The sequence below is a fragment of the Salmo trutta genome, unplaced genomic scaffold, assembly GCF_901001165.1.
Source record: "Salmo trutta unplaced genomic scaffold, fSalTru1.1, whole genome shotgun sequence".
NCBI lineage: Eukaryota > Metazoa > Chordata > Actinopteri > Salmoniformes > Salmonidae > Salmo > Salmo trutta.
This window is the reverse complement of record NW_021822677.1, coordinates 308453-328398: the sequence shown is the minus strand read 5'-3', so window position 1 is coordinate 328398 and position 19946 is coordinate 308453. Positions and strand designations below refer to the sequence as shown.

Genomic DNA, 19946 nt, shown 5'->3' with positions numbered 1-19946 from the left:
GGGTTCAATGGAAAGTAATGAACGACGTGGAAGGTGTGTTCAGTGACCCGCTAGAGGATTAGATTTGACAATGTAAAAACACAATACAACCACAGATGTATACAATCCATTTAAAATGATTGAAGATGACAAGTTAAAATTGAAAATACATAATAACAAAATATATACACAAAATTATAATATGAATACAAATAGTTTCATTAATACTACATTGAACAAAAAATATCAACTCAACATGCAACAATTTAAAAGATTTTACTGAGTTACAGTTCTTATAAGGAAACCAGTCAATGTAAATTCATTCATTAGCCCTTATCTATGGATTCAACATGACTGCAAATACAGATATGCATCTGTTGGTCAAAGATAACTTTATAAAAGGTATGGGTGTGGATCAGACAGCTAGTCAGTATCTGGTGTAACCATCATTTGCCTCACACATCTCCTTCGCCTAGAGTTGATCAGGCTGTTGATTGTGGCAGGTGGAATTCTGTTGATGCAGAGCGTCCCAAAACATGCTCACTGATTGACATATCTGGTGAGTGTGCAGGCCATGGAAGAATTGAGACATGTACAGCTTCCTGGAATTGTGTACAGATCCTTGCGACATGGGGCCGTGCATAATAATGCTGAAACATGAGGTGACGGCGGCGGATGAATGGCACGACAAGGGGCCTCAGGATCTCGTCAAGGTATCTCTGTGCATTCAAATTACCATTGATAAAATGCAATTGTGTTCATTGTAGTTTATGCCTGCCCCATACCATAACCCCCCTGCCACCGTGGGACACTCTGTTCACAACGTTGACATCAGCAAACCACTTACCAATACGACACCATACACAGTGTCTGCCATCTGCCCGGTACAGTTGAAACCGGGATTCTTTCGTGAAGAGCACACTTCTCCAGCGTGACCATCAAAGGTGAGCATTTGTCCACTGAAGTCAGTTACAATGCCGAACTGCAGTCAGGTCAAAATATCGGCGAGTTCGACGAGCACGCAGATGGGCTCCCCTGAGACGGTTTCTGACAGTTTGAGCACAAATTCTTTGGTTGTGCAAACCCACAGTTTCATCAGCTGTCTGGGTGGCTGGTCTCAGATGATCCAGCAGGTGAAGAAGCCAGATGAAGCTCCTGTGCAGGTGTGGTCAGACATGTTCTACAGTTGTGAGACCTGTTGCATGTCCTGCCAAATTCTCTAAAATGACATTGGAGGTGGCTTATGGTTGAGAAGTTTACATGAAATTATCTGGCCACAGCACTGTTGGACATTCCTGCAGTCAGCATGACAATTGCATGCTCCCTCAAAACTTGAGACATCTGTGGCATTGTGTTGTTGTGACAAAACTGCACATTTTAGAGTGGCCTTTTATTGTCCCCAGCAGAATGTACACCTGTATAATGATCATGCTGTTTAATCAGCTTCTTGATATGCCACACCTGTCAGGTGGATGGATTATCTTGTCAAAGGAGAAATGCTCACTAACAAGGATGTATATAAATTTGTGCACAACATGTTGAGAGAAATAAGCTTTTTGTGTGTATGGAACATTTCTGGGATCTTTGACTTTACATGTTGTGTTTATATTTTTGTTCAGAATATTATACTTTCTCTTAGCCTGTTCTGTCTTAATACATTCCTTAAGGTTTGCCTTAACTTCATAACTTATGGATGGATTTTGATCTGTTTTGGTACACAACTCCATTCCTCTGCACCAGTGTTAAGGAAATAGCTTTTTCCAGCCAGGCTCCTATAGCGCAGCGGTCTGATATTGGCAACACTGGCTCTGGTGTGATGCTATGAGAGTCTGTAATGAAATTAAAATGACCAGACAGGTAACTGAATGTCATGTACTACTTTAAAAACCATTAACAGTTTGATCTGCATCAACCAGAGATCAAATGGAAGCCAGTTCAGTTCCCTGAAAGGATTATGATCAGATTGTTCTGGGTTGTTGCTGAGTTACTGTTTAGCCTGTTTTCCATTGTCTCTCTAAGCAGTGTGTTCCAGTTTGTGGAATTTAAACATGGTTGCCATGGTATTCAAACAATGGTGTATTCCAACTTATTTGGTTCCAGACAGTAATGAAGTGGAGGGTAAATGCACTTAAAAACCATTTATCCACCTTCCATAATTTTACCTATGCGTTTCCCCACCTCTTGTAGAAAAATGAAGTTAAAGTAGAGGGAGCTTTACTTTAGTCATTGCATATGGCGATCAACCTTTCCCAACTACTTTAACTGGTTCCAGAGTAGCCTAAGAACACATGTTGTTTTGGTTTCTAATTTGGTTGGTTTCTCAGTATCTTGGCAGAGAACACACTGTAGGCCTAACATGGCATTTATGATTGATGCTCTAGACCAGAACTCACTCTAGGACAGGTATTCTGTCCGATTTGCCTTTTCTTGGATACTAGCAAATAAAAAGTCTAATTCAATATGATTATTAATGATAATTCTAAGGACTGTTGTCAGAAAAGGCAACATACAAACTCAACGCACATAGTCACTAACTGCTATCTCTGTGAATGTGAATGCCTTTTATGTAAGTAGTGTCTCAGAGGGTTGGCTACTGTGGCAGTGAAAATGCTAAACTTAGATCTTTTTAAGGGGACTTCTATTTTGAAAACTCATTATGAATGATGTTGACTAAATGTGTTATGAAGATTGTTATGAATGATACTGCAGCTAGCCAATTAGGTAACGTGACTGAACAAAGTGTAAACAAACGGTCAGCAACCTCGACGCGCGAGTAGTTTTAAAACAGCCATTGGCGTGGTTTATGAATGTAAAATGCGGTCCTGGCAGTCCACTTTTCTAAGATAAATATGTTGCTCCTGCAATATGGGGAAGATGTTTTGACCAGGATGGGCGAGAAGCAAGCACTTTTAACTGTAGCAAATGGCGTAACCATTTCCACTGTCAGTCTGAGCAGTGTGTGCCAGTTCTTGTTATTCAAACATGGTTTCCGTTCTCCTCACCCATAAACCCCATCTATGTTTTTGTAAATATGTACAGTACAAGTCAAAAGTTTGGACACACCTCATTCAAGGCTTTTTCTTAATTTTTTACTGTTTTCTACATTGTAGAAGAATAGTGAAGGCATCAAAACTATGAAATAACTCATATGGCATCGTGTAGTAAAAAAAGTGTTAAACAAATCAAAATATATTTGTGATTTTGGATTCTTCAAAGTAGCCACCCTTTGTCTTGATGACAACTTTACACACTCTTGAGATTCTCTCAACCAGCTTCACCTGGAATGCTTTTCCAACAGTCTTGGGTTCCCACATATGCTGAGCTCTTGTTGGCTGCTTTTCCTTCACTCTGCGGTCCAACTCATCCCAAACCATCTCAATTGGGTTGAGGGTGGGTGATTGTGGAGGCCAGGTCATCTGATGCAGCACTCCATTACTCTCATTCTTGGTCAAATAGTCCTTACACAGCCTGGATGTGTGCTGGGTCATTGTCCTGTTGAAAACAAATCATAGTCCCACTAAGATCAAACCAGATGGTATGGTGTATTGCTGCAGAATGCTGTGGTAGCCATGCTGGTCAAGTGTATCTTAAATTGTAAATAAATCACTGACAGTGTCACAGCAAAGCACCACCACAGCACTTTCTCCATTTCATGCTTCACTGTGGGAACCACACATGCAGATATCCTTCATTAACCTACTCTGCGTCTCACAAAGACACAGCAGTTGGAACCAAAAATCTGAAATTTGGACTCATCAGAACAAAGGACAGGTTTCCACCGGTCTAATGGTTGCTTTGTAGCAATTCGATCATGAATGCCTGATTCATGCAGTCTCCTCTGAACACTTGATGTTGAGATGTCTGTTAATTGAAATCTGTGAAGCATTTATTTGGGCTGCAATATCTGAGGCTGGAAACTAATGAACTTACCTTCTGAAGCAGAGGTAACACTGGGTCTTCCTTTCCTGTGGCGTCCTCATGAGAGCCAGTTTCATCATAGTGTTTGATGGTTTTTGCGACTGCATTTGAAGAAACTTTCAAAGTTCTTGAAATGTTCCGTATTGACTGACATTCATGTCTTAAAGTAATGATGGACTGTTGTTTCTCTTTGAGCTGTTCTTGCCATAATATGGACTTGGTCTTTTACCAAGAAGGGCTATCTTCTGTATACCAATCCTACCTGTGACGATATGAGGTTGGACCCAGGAGCAGAGAAGAGACCAGACGAGGAATCAGTGGTTAAGGATAAACTAAAAAACTTTACTGAGAAACGGTAACAGAAGGATCACAGTAACACTGGGAAAACAACAAACTATGGGGCTAGAAACTCACTCAGGAGACAAACACACACGGCAATCAAATCAAGCTACATGAACGGGAAACAGAAAACACACCTCTCTTAAAACCTGTTGGGGCTAGGGGGAAGTATTTGCACGGCCGGATAAAAAACGTACCCGATTTAAACTGGTTACTACTCTTGCCCAGAAACGAGAATATGCATATAATTAGTAGATTTGGATAGAAAACACTCTAAAATATCTAAAACTGTTTGAATGGTGTCTGTGAGTATAACAGAACTCATATGGCAGGCCAAAACCTGAGAAGATTCCATACAGGAAGTGCCCTGTCTGACAATTTGTTCTCCTTCTGTTGCATCTCTATCGAAAATACAGCATATCTGCTGTAACGTGACATTTTCTAAGGCTTCCATTGGCTCTCAGAAGGCGCCAGAAAGTGTAATGACGTGTCTCCTGTCTCTGGGCGAAGAACAGCAGGAGTATTTGTGAGTGGTCAGGCTGAGAACAGTGACACTGGAGATGCGCGTTCATGAGAATTCTCTTTTTTTTTCTTTCAGCCTTTGAATGAATACAACGTCGCCCGGTTGGAATATTATCGCTATTTTAAGAGAAAAGTAGCATAAAAATAGATTTTAAACAGCATTTGACATGCTTCGAAGTACGGTAATGGAATATTTTGAAATTTTATGTCACGAAATGCACTCGCGCGTCACCCTTCGGATAGTGACTTGAACGAACGAACAAAACGGAGCTATTTGGATATAACTATGGATTATTTGGAACCAAAACAACATTTGTTGTTGAAGTAGAACTCCTGGGAGTGCATTCTGACGAAGAACAGCAAAGGTAATCCAATTTTTCTTATAGTAAATCTGAGTTTGGTGAGGGCCAAACTTGGTGGGTGTCAAATTAGCTAGCCGTGATGGCAGGCTATGTACTCAGAATATTGCAAAATTTTAAATTAAGTTATGTTAAATGCATAATGTACGATTCTAGCGCAATGACTGGAAGTCTACAGGTACATTAGCAATGCTACCGTACCTGGAGACTTCCAGTCATTGTGCTAATGCTATATAGCATTTGCTCGTGAAACAACCACTACCTTCCTTCATAATGCGCACAGAGACGTTAAAATGGTATTCATGATCCCTTTAACACTATTAAAGGTTATTAAATGTTAAGTTATGTTATGTAACATAATATCATTGTTTCCTCTGTAGATCGGTTGTTAGGATGTCTCTGCTGCTTTGTTGGGCAGTGATGGCTCTGCACCTCGCAACAGGTAAATATAAAAGTTGAAACTTGAAATGAAACAGTGTGTGTGTAAATAGTTTAATTCAATGATAAAGAACACCTTCTGTGTTCTGTAATTTAAAAAACCATGTAACCTATATTTAACTAGGAAGGTCAGGTAACTCTTTATCCACAATATAGCAGGTGGTGTAAAGCCATAACACATACATTTTTCCAGCATCAGACTTTGATTGATAACGTCAAAGGCCACACACAAGTCTAACAAAACAGCTCCCACAATCTTTTTATCATGATTTTCACTCAGCCAATCATCAACCATTTTTGTAAACGCCGTGCATGTTGAATGTCCTTCTCTATAAGCGTGCTGAAAGTCTGTTGTCAATTTGTTAACTGTAAAATTGCATGGTATCTGGTCAAACACAACTTTAAATTCTAGAAAGTAATTGAGGTGCTACTTGATCTAGCTTAGTTTGCACTTTTGGGATTATTCCATTAATTGCTTCAATGTACCAGGTAAACTAAGTCAACCACAGCTCTTGAACAGTACATACTGTCGGTGTGTGTTGTTGTTCTTCCAGGGGTGGATGCTGCCTCGGGGGTGGTGAACACTACAGAGGAGGAGGTGGAAGGGGTGGACTCCCAGTCACCATGCCCAGCCGGGTGGCATCAGAATGAGCATCGCTGCTTCTCCTTCTACCCCGTCTGGGCCACCTGGGCCACTGCAGAGGTAACACTTGTAACAGGGAGAGACAATTACTAATTACTACTACTATTTCACAACCATTGATACTTCAAGACTAGCAAGCACACATTTACTTCAGGAAATGTCAATTTCTAGCCTGCATTGATCTTTGCTCCCTGAGGTACTGCCTGGGCTTTAGCTCAGCGAGCTAACACAGTGTTCTCTGGCTGTCCCTCTAGTCGTACTGCTCCCAGCACAGAGGGAACCTGGTGTCGGTTCACAGCCCTGGTCAACAGATGTTTGTCCAGGATCTGGTCAGGAGACACACATACCAGCCGGTCTGGATAGGAGGCTACGATGCAGCTCAGGTAAACTGGGTCAATAATTCATCAGTCAGTCAGTCTGTCAATCAATCTGTCAAATGTCTACAGGTTACACAGGCAAAAGCTCAATGTACTTTCTGTTTAAAAACAAAAAGCCGTGGAATCAACCAATCAATGTTTTTCTGTGATAAGGAGGGGATGTGGCTGTGGAGTGACGGCTCTGCTGTTGACGATGTTTACTGGGAGGAGGATGAGCCCAGTAACTCTGGACAGGGGGAGAACTGTATGGAGCTACACACTGGAGGTACACACACACACACACACACACACACACACACACACACACACACTCTGAGTACATTGAAATAACTGAAGTGTGATTTGTTGTTGCCTTGACAACAGGTGGGCAGGGCTGGAATGACGTGTCCTGTGGAGAGCTGAGGTTCTATGTGTGTTCGATGGAGACAAGGTAGCAGGATAACACTGTCTTGTATCTGGACATGTTTTCACAGAGACCATATTAACACTAAATTACATTCATGTATTTATTTTCTTCATTTTCTTTTAGATCTGGTTTAGCAGCATTACCAAGTCAGAAAAAAGCACACGAGAGAGGTAGGAATGTTTTGTCCCATTGCCTAGGCTTGCCAGATCTAAGAGATCAAGAAGTTTCTGATGTCTGATAGTGGTTAGTTACAGGTGCAGCTCCTTGTTGAATGGCACTCTGACATTAAGAAGATGACAACTGTCTGATGATTAATGACACTTGTGAACGCATTGCCCTTTAAAACGTGTTGACCGATCTGGAATTGTTTTTAAACTATTAAGCTTTTTTTCCTCCTAGAAAATCTGTTCCTCTTTAATGGGATATCTTCAACATTATAAAGTTCCCTTTATTTAAATCTCCCATTTTAAATCTGACTTCCAACATTCTGTTCACTCTAAACAATGTGACTTTGACACGAATCAGCTATTTTGACCCCTTTCCCAGTAGCTTCGACAAAAACGTAGAGCATATTATTAGTCTACTCTGCTATTCAAATCTAAAATTACAACAGAAATAACTTATACCAGTCAAACTATACAGCTGTTTTGGTAACTGCATCAACTAGTTTAATGTAGCTAACTTCCCACTGTTGAATTAACTGCTATATAACTAGTTTAATGTAGCTAACTTCCCACTGTTGAATTAACTGCTATAGAACTAGTTTAATGTAGCTAACTTCCCACTGTTGAATCAACTGCTATATAACTAGCAATGTGAAACATGTATTTCTAGATGAAACACTGACTAAGTTGGGTGAATAAGTGACTGTATGATTGTATGTGTTGTAATATTCAATTAAAAAATGTGCTTAGAGTTTTGAAACAACTGTCTTTTTGATGAACTGTTTTGAGTTTTGTACAAAGCGTTGCTAAAATTTACCACATACTTGTGAAAACTGCACCAAAGCAATACAAACAAAAATATATATCTTTCTCTCTCTCTCCCCCCTCCCCCGGCCCAGAGCTGGTTGAAGAGGTGAGTATTTATGACGTCCTGTGGGAGACCAGTGAGAGAGTAGCAGATGAGACCCTCTACTCAGCCTTCCTCAGAGGGATATATTCCAGACGTCTGCCTGCCCACTGCTATGCTGACTTCTGCCACCAGGAGATGCTATACCTGGACAGAGTCATCACCATGCTGCAGGTGAAAAGAAAATACATTAAAAAAAACAAATACAGTAACGTTTTACTTACTATGACTGTGATACGTGGTTGTCATCCCTAGCTATCTGAAGATAAGTTGGTCTGTGTGTGTAAATGTGTGTATGAGCCAGGTGCTGATCAGAACAGTCCAGGGTCCACCAGACATCATGCAGTTTCTCCAGAGAACACATCAACGCTACCAGGAGTCTCTGAAGGAGGCCCAGAACCAAACTCCACAACACCTGGTAAGAAGCTGTTATAACAATCACCCTTAATATATAATTTAAGATAATATAGCTTTATATACAATTTAACATAATATATCTTAATATACAATTTAAGATAATATATCTTAATATACAATTTAATAGAATATATCTTAATATACAATTTAAGATTATATATCTTAATATACAATTTAAGATAATATATCTTAATATACAATTTAAGAGAATATATCTTAATATACAATTTAAGATAATATATCTTAATATACAATTTAAGAGAATATATCTTAATATACAATTTAAGATAATATTTCTTAATATATATTTTAAGATAATATATCTTAATATACAGTATATTACTGTCACGTCCTGGCCAGTATATAAGGTTAATTGTTTTGTAGTTTGGTCAGGGCGTGACAGAGGGTATTTGTTTTATGTGGTTCGGGGTGGTGTGTTTGTGTAAAGGGTGTTTGATTTAGTATGTCCGGGTTTTGGTTTATGTCTAGGTAGTTCTATGTGGAGTCTAGTATGTCTGTTTCTATGTCTGGTGAATTGGTGTTGGGACTCTCAGTTGAAGGCAGGTGTTTTCTATCTGCCTTTGATTGAGAGTCTCATAAATGTGGGTGATTGTTCTGTGTTCAGCCCTAGGCTTTGCCAGACTGTTAGTTGTTCGTTTGTTCTAGTGGTTTTGTTATTTTGTATTCAGTGGTTTTTGTAAGTGAATAAATCTAAATATGAGCATACACGTACCTGCTGCGTATTGGTCTACATTTTCAGACGACGATTTCGTTATATCGTCGGAAGACGAAGACGACAACCGTGACAGAATCACCCACCACCAAAGGACCAAGCAGCAGAGGAAGGAGCGGAGGATTTTCGAAGAGGACAAACGAGAGAGATGGACTTGGGAGGAGATCTTGGAGGGAGAAGGCTCCTACACTTGGGAGGAGATCCAAGCAGGGAAAGATCGCCTTCCTTGGAAACAGGTGGTACGCGAGAGAGAGGATAGGAGTAAGGCTGGTATGGACCGGGAACGTTTCCGAGGGACAAGACTGGCGTTGAAGCACGAGAGGCACCCCCAAGAAAATTTTGGGGGGGGGCACACGGGTAGTTTGGCTAGGCCTAGGAAGAGCCGGAGGCCAGCTACCCGTGGTTATATGGAGGAGCGTATGAGGTGGGGAGCGCCATGTTTCGCTGAGAAGCGCAATATCTCACCCATACGCACGCACAGTCCGGTGCGAGTTATTCCAGCCCCTCGCAGGTGCCGTGCTAGAGCGGGCATCCAGCCTGGTAGGAGGATGCCTGCGCAGCGCATCTGGTCGCCGGTACGCCTCCGAGGACCAGGCTACCCAACTCCCGCTCTACGCACGGCTACCATCAAGCCCCTGCACAGCCCAGTCTGCCCTGTACGAGCACTCCGCTCGTGCAGGGCTACTAGTTCCATCGAGCCAAGGCGGGTTGTGCAGGAGGTAAGATCTAGACCGGCTGTGCGCCTCCATAGCCCTGGGGTTCCAGCTCCTGTCTCTCGTGCGGACCCGGAAGTGCGTCCACCCAGTCCGACTCGTCCTGTTCCCGCTCCCCGCACTAAACGGCAAGTGCGTAAATCCAGCCTCGCCAGTCAACAGTCGTCGGAGCTGCCCGCCAGTCAACAGTCGTCGGAGCTGCCCGCCAGTCAACAGTCGTCGGAGCTGCCCGCCAGTCAACAGTCGTCGGAGCTGCCCGCCAGTCAACAGTCGTCGGAGCTGCCCGTCAGTCAACAGTCGTCGGAGCTGCCCGTCAGTCAACAGTCGTCGGAGCTGCCCGTCAGTCAACAGTCGTCGGAGCTGCCCGTCAGTCAACAGTCGTCGGAGCTGCCCGTCAGTCAACAGTCGTCGGAGCTGCCCGTCAGTCAACAGTCGTCGGAGCTGCCCGTCAGTCAACAGTCGTCGGAGCTGCCCGTCAGTCAACAGTCGTCGGAGCTGCCCGTCAGTCAACAGTCGTCGGAGCTGCCCGTCAGTCAACAGTCGCCGGAGTGGCCAGACTGCGCTGAACTGCCGGAGTGGCCAGACTGCGCTGAACTGCCGGAGTGGCCAGACTGCGCTGAACTGCCGGAGTGGCCAGACTGCCCTGAACTGCCGGAGTGGCCAGACTGCCCTGAACTGCCGGAGTGGCCAGACTGCCCTGAACTGCCGGAGTGGCCAGACTGCCCTGAACTGCCGGAGTGGCCAGACTGCCCTGAACTGCCGGAGTGGCCAGACTGCCCTGAACTGCCGGAGTGGCCAGACTGCCCTGAACTGCCGGAGTGGCCAGACTGCCCTGAACTGCCGGAGTGGCCAGACTGCCCTGAACTGCCGGAGTGGCCAGACTGCCCTGAACTGCCGGAGTGGCCAGACTGCCCTGAACTGCCGGAGTGGCCAGACTGCCCTGAACTGCCGGAGTGGCCAGACTGCCCTGAACTGCCGGAGTGGCCAGACTGCCCTGAACTGCCGGAGTGGCCAGACTGCCCAGACTGCCCCGAGCTGACAGACTGCCCTGACCTGCCCGAGTTGCCAGACTGCCCTGACCGTCCCGAGTTGCCAGACTGCCCTGACCGTCCCGAGCTGCCAGACTGCCCAGACAGCCTGGAACGGCCTGAGCCGGAGCCGCCTCCAATATAGGTGGGTTGGGGAGGGGGGGTGTAGCACAGTGCCGTCGTTGACGGCAGCCACCCTCCCTTCCCTCCCTTTAGTAAGGGGGAATTTTCTTTTGGGTATTGTTTGGGGGTAATTTTTTTTGTGTTAAGGTGCTTCTGGGGTAGCACCTTTAAGGGGGGGGTACTGTCACGTCCTGGCCAGTATATAAGGTTAATTGTTTTGTAGTTTGGTCAGGGCGTGACAGAGGGTATTTGTTTTATGTGGTTCGGGGTGGTGTGTTTGTGTAAAGGGTGTTTGATTTAGTATGTCCGGGTTTTGGTTTATGTCTAGGTAGTTCTATGTGGAGTCTAGTATGTCTGTTTCTATGTCTGGTGAATTGGTGTTGGGACTCTCAGTTGAAGGCAGGTGTTTTCTATCTGCCTTTGATTGAGAGTCTCATAAATGTGGGTGATTGTTCTGTGTTCAGCCCTAGGCTTTGCCAGACTGTTAGTTGTTCGTTTGTTCTAGTGGTTTTGTTATTTTGTATTCAGTGGTTTTTGTAAGTGAATAAATCTAAATATGAGCATACACGTACCTGCTGCGTATTGGTCTACATTTTCAGACGACGATTTCGTTATATCGTCGGAAGACGAAGACGACAACCGTGACAATTACGCAGTAGCTAAAGCTTAATAATAGCCACAACATACCAAACCTTCACAAACGTTTATTAACTTTATTAGGGTAATATCTCAAGTAAATCAAGCCATTGTTTATAGGGAAAATACAAGCAGAAGAGTGAATGTAAACCAGGGGAAAAATGCACTTCCCTCCCCTGTGCCCAATAAAATACCATACAACCCTCCCCAAAGCAAAAAAACATGGACAACCCTGCCCTATTTTGGACCCCCCCTCCCAACCTGTAAATGTAGATTTGTCCCATAGACTATAGAAAAGTAGGTAGTCTTTGAATTTGTAGTCTCACTCAACCCTCCCACATTTACCACTGCATTTCATATACAGTGTCTGTAGCCAAGTCTCCCTCTTTTCCTCAGAGAAAATGGCTTGATTCTACTGTTCAAAAGACATGACCCATAACCCCGATGCTACGGTTTTTTCTTTTTATCATGATTTGGCAGGCTGCATTTTACATTCATAAAGCATATCGCGGGCCGTTCTAAAACTAGGCTACTTGTGGACCGGACCGTTAACCATTTGTTTAGGCTACACCTTGATCAGTCATGTTACCTCATTAGCTAGCTATAGTTAACTACCTAGGGGTGCGTTCAGCAGGATCAAGAATAAACATGCCTCTCTGATTGATGAAAAAGGAATAACGGCGGTAATATTCATAGAATTTCTGTCTTAGGTCTCATTTTATGTAGTGTCGTGTTGTCTCTCTTGTTGTGGTGTGTGAGTGTGTCTTAAGTTTACATACACTTAGGTTATGTCGATATAAAACTCGTTTTTCAACCTCTCCACAAATTTCTTGTTAACAAACTATAGTTATCGCAAGACGGTTAGGACATCTACTTTGTGCATGACACAAGTCATTTTTCCAACAATTGTTTACAGACAGATTATTTCACTTCTAACTCACTGTATCACAATTCCAGTGGGTCAGAAGTTTACATACACTAAGTTGACTGTGCCTTTAAACAGCTTGGAAAATTCCAGAAAATGATGTCATGGCTTTAGAAGCATCTGATAGGCTAATTGACATCATTTTAGTCAATTGGAGGTGTACCTGTGGATGTATTTAAAGGCCTACCTTCAAACTCAGTGCCTCTTTCCTTGACATCATGGGAAAATCAAAAGAAATCAGTCAAGACCTCAAAAAACAAATTGTAGACCTCCACAAGTCTGGTTCATCCTTGGGAGCAATTTCCAAACGCCTGAAGGTACGCATCCGTCATACTGCTAAGGAAGGAGATGTGTTCTGTCTCCTAGAGATGAACTTATTTTTGTGTGAGAAGTGCAAATCAATCGCAAAACGACAGCAAAGGACCTGGTGAAGATGCTGGAGAAAACGGGTAGAAAAGTATCTATATCCACAGTAAAACGAGTCCTATATCGACATAACATGAAAGGCCGCTCAGCAAGGAAGAAGCCACTGCTCCAACACCGCCATAAAAAAAGGTGGCAGCATGATGTTGTGGGGGTGCTTTGCTGCAGTAGAGACTGATGCGCTTCACAAAATAGATGGCAAAATTATGTGGATATATTGAAGCAACATCTCAAAACATCAGTCAGGAAGTTAAACCTTGGTCGCAAATGGGTCTTCCAAATGGACAATGACCCAAGCATACTTGCAAAGTTGTGGTAAAATAGCTTAAGGTTAACAAAGTCAAGGTATTGGAGTGGTCATCACAAATCCCTGACCTCAATCCCATAGAAAATGTGTGGGCAGAATTGAAAAAGTGTGTGCGAGCGAGGACGCCTACAAACCTGATTCAGTTACACCAGCTCTGTCAGGAGGAATGGGCCAAAATTCACCCAACTTATTGTGGGAAGGTTGTAGAAGGCTACATGAAACTTTTGACCCAAGTTAAACATTTTGAAGGCAATGCTACCAAATACTAATTGAGTTTATGTAAACTTCTGACCCACTGGGAATGTGACGTAATAAATAATAGCTGAAATATATCACTCTCTACTATTATTCTGACTTTTCACATTCTTAAAATAAAGTTGTGATCCTAACTATCCTAAAACAGGGAATTTGTACCAGGATTAAATGTCAGGAATTGTGAAAAACTGAATTTAAATGTATTTGGCTAAGGTGTATTTAAACTTTTGACTTCAACTGTATGTACATGAAGGCAGGGTAAAGTGACAATGCATCAGGATAGATGTCAAGCAAAGAGTCACTGAGTTTGTAGGCCTTGAAATACATCCACAAGTACACCTCCAATTGACTCAAATGATGTAAATTAGCCTATCAGTCCACAGTTATCTTCTGGGTGACTCTCAAAAAACTTGGCTTGACCACAAACCCAAGGGCTCTTTTAAATGTAACCAGTGCAACCATTGCCGAAATATTGCACAGAAAAAGTGTTTTGCTGAGACTGCTTCCAAAATGGAGTATTACGCCAAGCATTTCATTAACTGCAAAACCACTCATGCCATCTATAGATTGGAATGTCCACAGTGCAAGGTGTTCTAAATTGGACGGACAAAGAGACGCCTTCAAGACCGCTTAGCGGAACACAAGTATGCCATACGGGTAGGCAATAAATACTACCCCATGGCAAGGCACTACAAGTCCTTACACCATGGCAACCCTGCCTCCCTACAAGCTATGGGTATTGATCATGTTCCAGCCTCTATTAGAAAAGGGGACAGTCTAAAACAGTTAAACCAAAGGGAAAGTTTTTGGATTTATAAACTACAGGCCACTAAGTACCCTGGTTTAATTGAAGATATGGATTTCTCACCCTTCCTGTAGGGTCGTGATAGGTCCATTTGCTGTCATCTAGTGGATATCTTTGCTCAATTGCCCTCAGCTATGTTTAGACTGTTGTTGTTCATGTTTGGCTGTGTTCTAGTGTACTATGGAATATACTGCTTTCTTATTCTTCACACTTCTCCCAGTCATATTTAAGGTTAGAACTACCTTTCTAAGTTTTCTGATACTTCTAGCTTGGAGTTGTATTTTTATGATAACATAGCTACGGTATTTCACTTTTTGACGTGCATAGTATTGCTTACTAGGTGTGTCCAATCAATTTTGTAACCACTCCCTCTTCAAATTATGGCTAATTGGAAAAGCTGTTCAAAAGAGGACATTGTATTATTTCTTTGTACTCCCTGACGAAGGCCATGCAGGCGAAACGCGTTGGATTTTTAAAACTTTGTTTCTATTGAACATGCCATACATATAAACGTATTTTAATTAATTATATGAAGAGTGCCTTGGTCCTCCTTCCTTTCTGATGACCAATTCACTCCTTTCACCAAAGAGCACCTTCTGTCTACCAAAATGTACTATTGTGTACCTTAGTAGCGCTTCCCTTCCTCCTCTTTCTACTAGCCTATCAGAAGCTTCCAAAGCCATGACATCATTTTCTGGAATTTTCCCAACTGTTTAAAGGCACAGTCAAGTTAGTGTACGTACACTTCTGACCCACTGGAATTGTGATACAGTGAGATATAAGTGAAATAAATCTGTCTGTAAACAATTGTTGGAAAAATCACTTGTGTCATGCACAATGTAGATGTCCTAACCAACTTGCCAAAACTATAATTTGTTGACAAGAAATTTGTGGAGTGGTTGAAAAATGAGTTTTACTGACTACAACCTAAGTGTATGTAAACTTCCGACTTCAACTGTACCTACTTCAAATACCTTAGTATTATCTATCCTGATGCATAGTCACTTTACCCTGCCTTCATGTACATACTGTATCAACCTCAAATGCCTTATACCTCTGCACATTGATCTGGTACTGGTACTTCCTGTATATAGCTCCATATTGATCTGGTACTGGTACTCCCTGTATATAGCTCCACATTGATCTGGTACTGGTATTCCCTGTATATAGCTCCACATTGATCTGGTACTGGTACTTCCTGTATATAGCTCCACATTGATCTGGTACTGGTACTTCCTGTATATAGCTCCATATTGATCTGGTACTGGTACTCCCTGTATATAGCTCCATATTGATCTGGTACTGGTACTTCCTGTATATAGCTCCACATTGATCTGGTACTTCCTGTATATAGCTCCACATTGATCTGGTACTGGTACTCCCTGTATATAGCTCCACATTGATCTGGTACTGGTACTTCCTGTATATAGCTCCACGTTTGATCTGGTACTGGTACTCCCTGTATATAGCTCCACATTGATCTGGTACTGGTACTCCCTGTATATAGCTCCACATTGATCTGGTACTGGTACTCCCTGTATATAGCTCCACATTGATCTGGTACTGGTACTTCCGTTATATAGATCCACATTGATCTGGTACTGGTACTCCCTGTATATAGCTCCACATTGATCTGGTACGGGTACTTCCTGTACATAGCTCCACATTGATCTGGTACTGGTACTCCCTGTATATAGCTCCACATTGATCTGGTACTGGTACTTCTGTTATATAGATCCACATTGATCTGGTACTGGTTCTCCCTGTATATAGCTCCATATTGATCTGGTACTGTTACTTCCTGTATATAGCTCCACATTGATCTGGTACTGGTACTTCCGTTATATAGATCCACATTGATCTGGTACTGGTATTCCCTGTATATAGCTCCATTATGATCTGGTACTGGTACTCCCTGTATATAGCTCCACATTGATCTGGTACTGGTACTTCCTGTATATAGCTCCACATTGATCTGGTACTTCCTGTATATAGCTCCACATTGATCTGGTACTTCCTGTATATAGCTCCACATTGATCTGGTACTGGTACTTCCTGTTTTTAGCTCCACCTTTATTTTATTCCTCCTGTTACTTTTATTTGTGTTATGTTTTAACTCTGCATCTTTGGGAAGGGCTTGTTAGCATTTCACAGTAAAGTCTACACCAGTTGTATTCAGTGCATGTGACAAATAAATGTAATTCGATTTTCCTCCTCCTCCGTCTGCCTACAGAACCAGTCCTCCATCCAGCCCTCTGCAGCTGTGCTTCAGTACCTTCAGACCTTCCATCACCATATAGTAAACTCCCTGTCTCTCTTCCTCCTCCTCCATCTCCTCCTCCTCCTCCTGCCTACAGAACCTGTCCTCCATCCAGCCCTCTGCAGCCGTGCGTCAGTACCTCCAGAGCTTCCATGACATTGTGAATGAGGAGCCCATCTACTGGCTGGTGTCTCTGCTGCCCAGAGCCCTGCTCAGACCTTACTTGGCAAAGAACCTGCCCCTGGGAGAGAGGACCAGACCAGGCCCCAGGCCCTGCCTCTACCCCTGGCTAAGCCTCTTCCCCTGCCCCTGCTACCAGTGGGGGGGAGAGGACATGAAGTCAGACCAGAGGAACCAGAAAGACAAGTCAGGGACATATTACAGGTATCTTGAAGTTTATAGCCTATGGAGGTTTATAGTGTCTCAACTCAACTCACAACACATTGTTGTGTTTAATCTTGTCAAGTGTCGTGATATTGTGGAGTGTCGCTTTTCTTACCTTGTCTCTCTCTCCAGGCCTCTACTGGAGAAGTACCAGGATGTGATAGATGTCTATAAGGCTGTCAACATCTTCAGAGTCCAGATGATCAACGAGAAGGCTCTCTTCACCTCCAGGTGCGGTTAGCCCAACTTAGGTCTACAGTTAGCCTGACTTAGGTTTTCAGTTAGCCTGACTTAGGTCTACAGCTAGCCTGACTTAGGTCTACAGTTAGCCTGACTTAGGTCTACAGTTAGCCTGACTTAGGTCTACAGTTAGCCTGGTCCTGCTATCTAAGTTTACAGTTAGCCAGGTCCTGCTATCTAAGTTTACAGTTAGCCAGGTCCTGCTATCAAATTCTACAGTTAGCTTGGTCCTGCTAAACAAGTCTTGCCAGGTCTCCCTCTCAAAACAGGCTCTCAACCCTACGGATCTCCATAGCCTGGGTGCCAGTCTAATTTGTGATATCATTCTACTCCTTGTCAACATAATTTGGCATATGACATGGAGTACAGGAAGTGGAATCCCAACCAGGGAATTTGGTTTGTTGAAGTTGTGGGAACGTACATTTTTGGTTTACCATTGGTTCTGGGCAGGAAGCAATAACTTTACTGAACGGTAAAACGGAATTCTGAAAACTTAGCCTGTTCTGGGAACGTTAAGTTTTAGGTTCCAGGGAGGTTTCTGAGAACGTCTTACTATGGTTCCAGGGAGGTTTCTGAGAACGTCTTAATATGGTTCCAGGGAGGTTTCTGAGAACGTCTTACTATGGTTCCAGTGAGGTTTCTGAGAACGTCTCACTATGGTTCCAGTGAGGTTTCTGAGAATGTCTTACTACGGTTCCAGGGAGGTTTCTGAGAGCGTCTTACTATGGTTCCAGTGAGGTTTCTGAGAACGTCTTACTATGGTTCCAGGGAGTTTTCTGAGAACGTCTTACTGTGGTTCCAGGGAGGTTTCTGAGAACGTCTTACTATGGTTCCAGTGAGGTTTCTGAGAACGTCTAACTATGGCTCCAGGGAGGTTCTGAGAACGTCTTACTATGATTCCAGGGAGGTTTCTGAGAACGTCTTACTATGGTTCCAGGGAGGTTCTGAGAACGTCTAACAATGGTTCCAGGGACGTTTCTGAGAACGTCTTACCATGGTTCCCCGAACATTTTCCTGTGAGGTTTAATTTTAATGCTCAGAGAAACGGAATTATAGGTTATTTGGAGTTTTTTTTTTAGTTCTTTAAAACGTTCACTGAATGTTTCAATAATACTTTTAACAAAAGTTTTAGCTTTTTTAAGCTTAACTTTTTTAAAGTCCAAGCACAAATAGGACAAGGGGCGCAACTTTGTGCGCTAGCTGGGATGTTAGCACAAAACAGGTTTGGATTTCAGGCTCTCAGTGAAACACTACAGTAGAACACGTGTATCACATTAACCAGGTGATCTCTGTATTAATGTTAAATATCTCTGTGATGTTCATCTCTGTATTACTAGCTGGCAGCGTAATATATCTGAGGTCATATATAATGTGTTCTCCGGATGGAGCGTCCTAATACTTTTAAATATCAAATCAATTCTATAAATCAATGAATATCTTATGTAATCTAATCCGTCTGTGTAATGTTATCCTAGTTGGTTTCCCACTGGTGACGAGGAGGAAGTGGAAGACCAACCCAACCTGTGGTCTGTGGAGTCTGGACCTGACGTTAGGGTGAGTGACATATTTATCTTGTATTGAAATCAGTCGAGGATTGTGCACATTTAAAAAAAAGAAAATGCACCTTTATTTAACCAGGTAGGCTAGTTGAGAACAAGTTCTCATTTACAACTGCGACCTGGCCAAGATAAAGCAATGCAGTTCGACACATACAACAACACAGAGTTACACATGGAATAAACAAACATACAGTCAATAATACAGTAGAAAAGTCTATATACAGTGTGTGCAAATGAGGTAAGATAAGGGAGGTAAGGCAATAAATAAGCCATAGGGGCGAAATAATTACAAAGTAGCAATTAAACACTGGAGGGATAGATGTGCAAAAGATGAATGTGCAAGTACAGATACTGGGGTGCAAAGGAGCAAGATAAATACATAAATACAGTATGGGGATGAGGTAGTTGGATGGGCTATTTACAGATGGGCTATATACAGGTGCAGTGATCTGTGATTGATAATGTGACTGTTTTTCTTTTCAACATTTACATGTATTTTCTAACACACTGCCCCCCCTCCCAAAACAGTTATTGTTTGCAAAACCCCCAATTTAGACCAGCCCACTGTGCTTAAAGATGGACCGGACCATCTGGCCCCAAACTTTCTTATGGCCAGTTCGTTTCTGGTTTATAGTGACTCTATTGGGACAGCTATGTCAGGAGAGTCTTACAGATAAAATGTGTTATCGTTCATTGGTCTTGTTTGTCCTGTTCCTTAAATCTGTTTGTTTCTGTCTCTCTTCTCTAGGTGAAGCTGTAGCAGTGCAGCTGTAGAATACAGGGAGCTGTGTGTGTATGGCTGTGTGTGTTGGCTTTCACACTGGGCAGGACTGTTCCTCTTGTCAGACATATTCCAATATGTCACTTTTATGTTTGAAACTTCCCCCCCAACAACTACTGTTTAAACTGTATTAATGCAAAAACAGAATGAATGTACACATCTAATAATTGTCAACAAAGGAGCTACAATAAAATAAAAAACTATTTAGGTAATAAAATCATAGAATGAAACAGCGTGAAATGTAAAACTGTATTTTCTTATGGGTGTTGCAATATGAATATTACACAGCCAATCACATTGCTGTG

General features: G+C 42.6%; 1 protein-coding gene across 1 annotated transcript; it reads left to right on the top strand.

The window, feature by feature from the left end:
* The first annotated feature begins 909 nt into the window (after nt 1-909).
* LOC115183190 (uncharacterized) lies at nt 910-19885 on the top strand. Its single transcript, XM_029744531.1, has 13 exons — nt 910-923; nt 5498-5559; nt 6110-6258; nt 6453-6581; nt 6729-6840; nt 6939-7005; nt 7105-7151; nt 8045-8226; nt 8357-8470; nt 16775-17061; nt 17194-17292; nt 18777-18855; nt 19609-19885. Exons 2-13 carry the CDS (start codon nt 5511-5513, stop codon nt 19618-19620), a joined length of 1326 nt encoding a protein of 441 aa, XP_029600391.1. The 5' UTR covers nt 910-923; nt 5498-5510; the 3' UTR covers nt 19621-19885.
* The last annotated feature ends 61 nt before the right edge of the window (nt 19886-19946 follow it).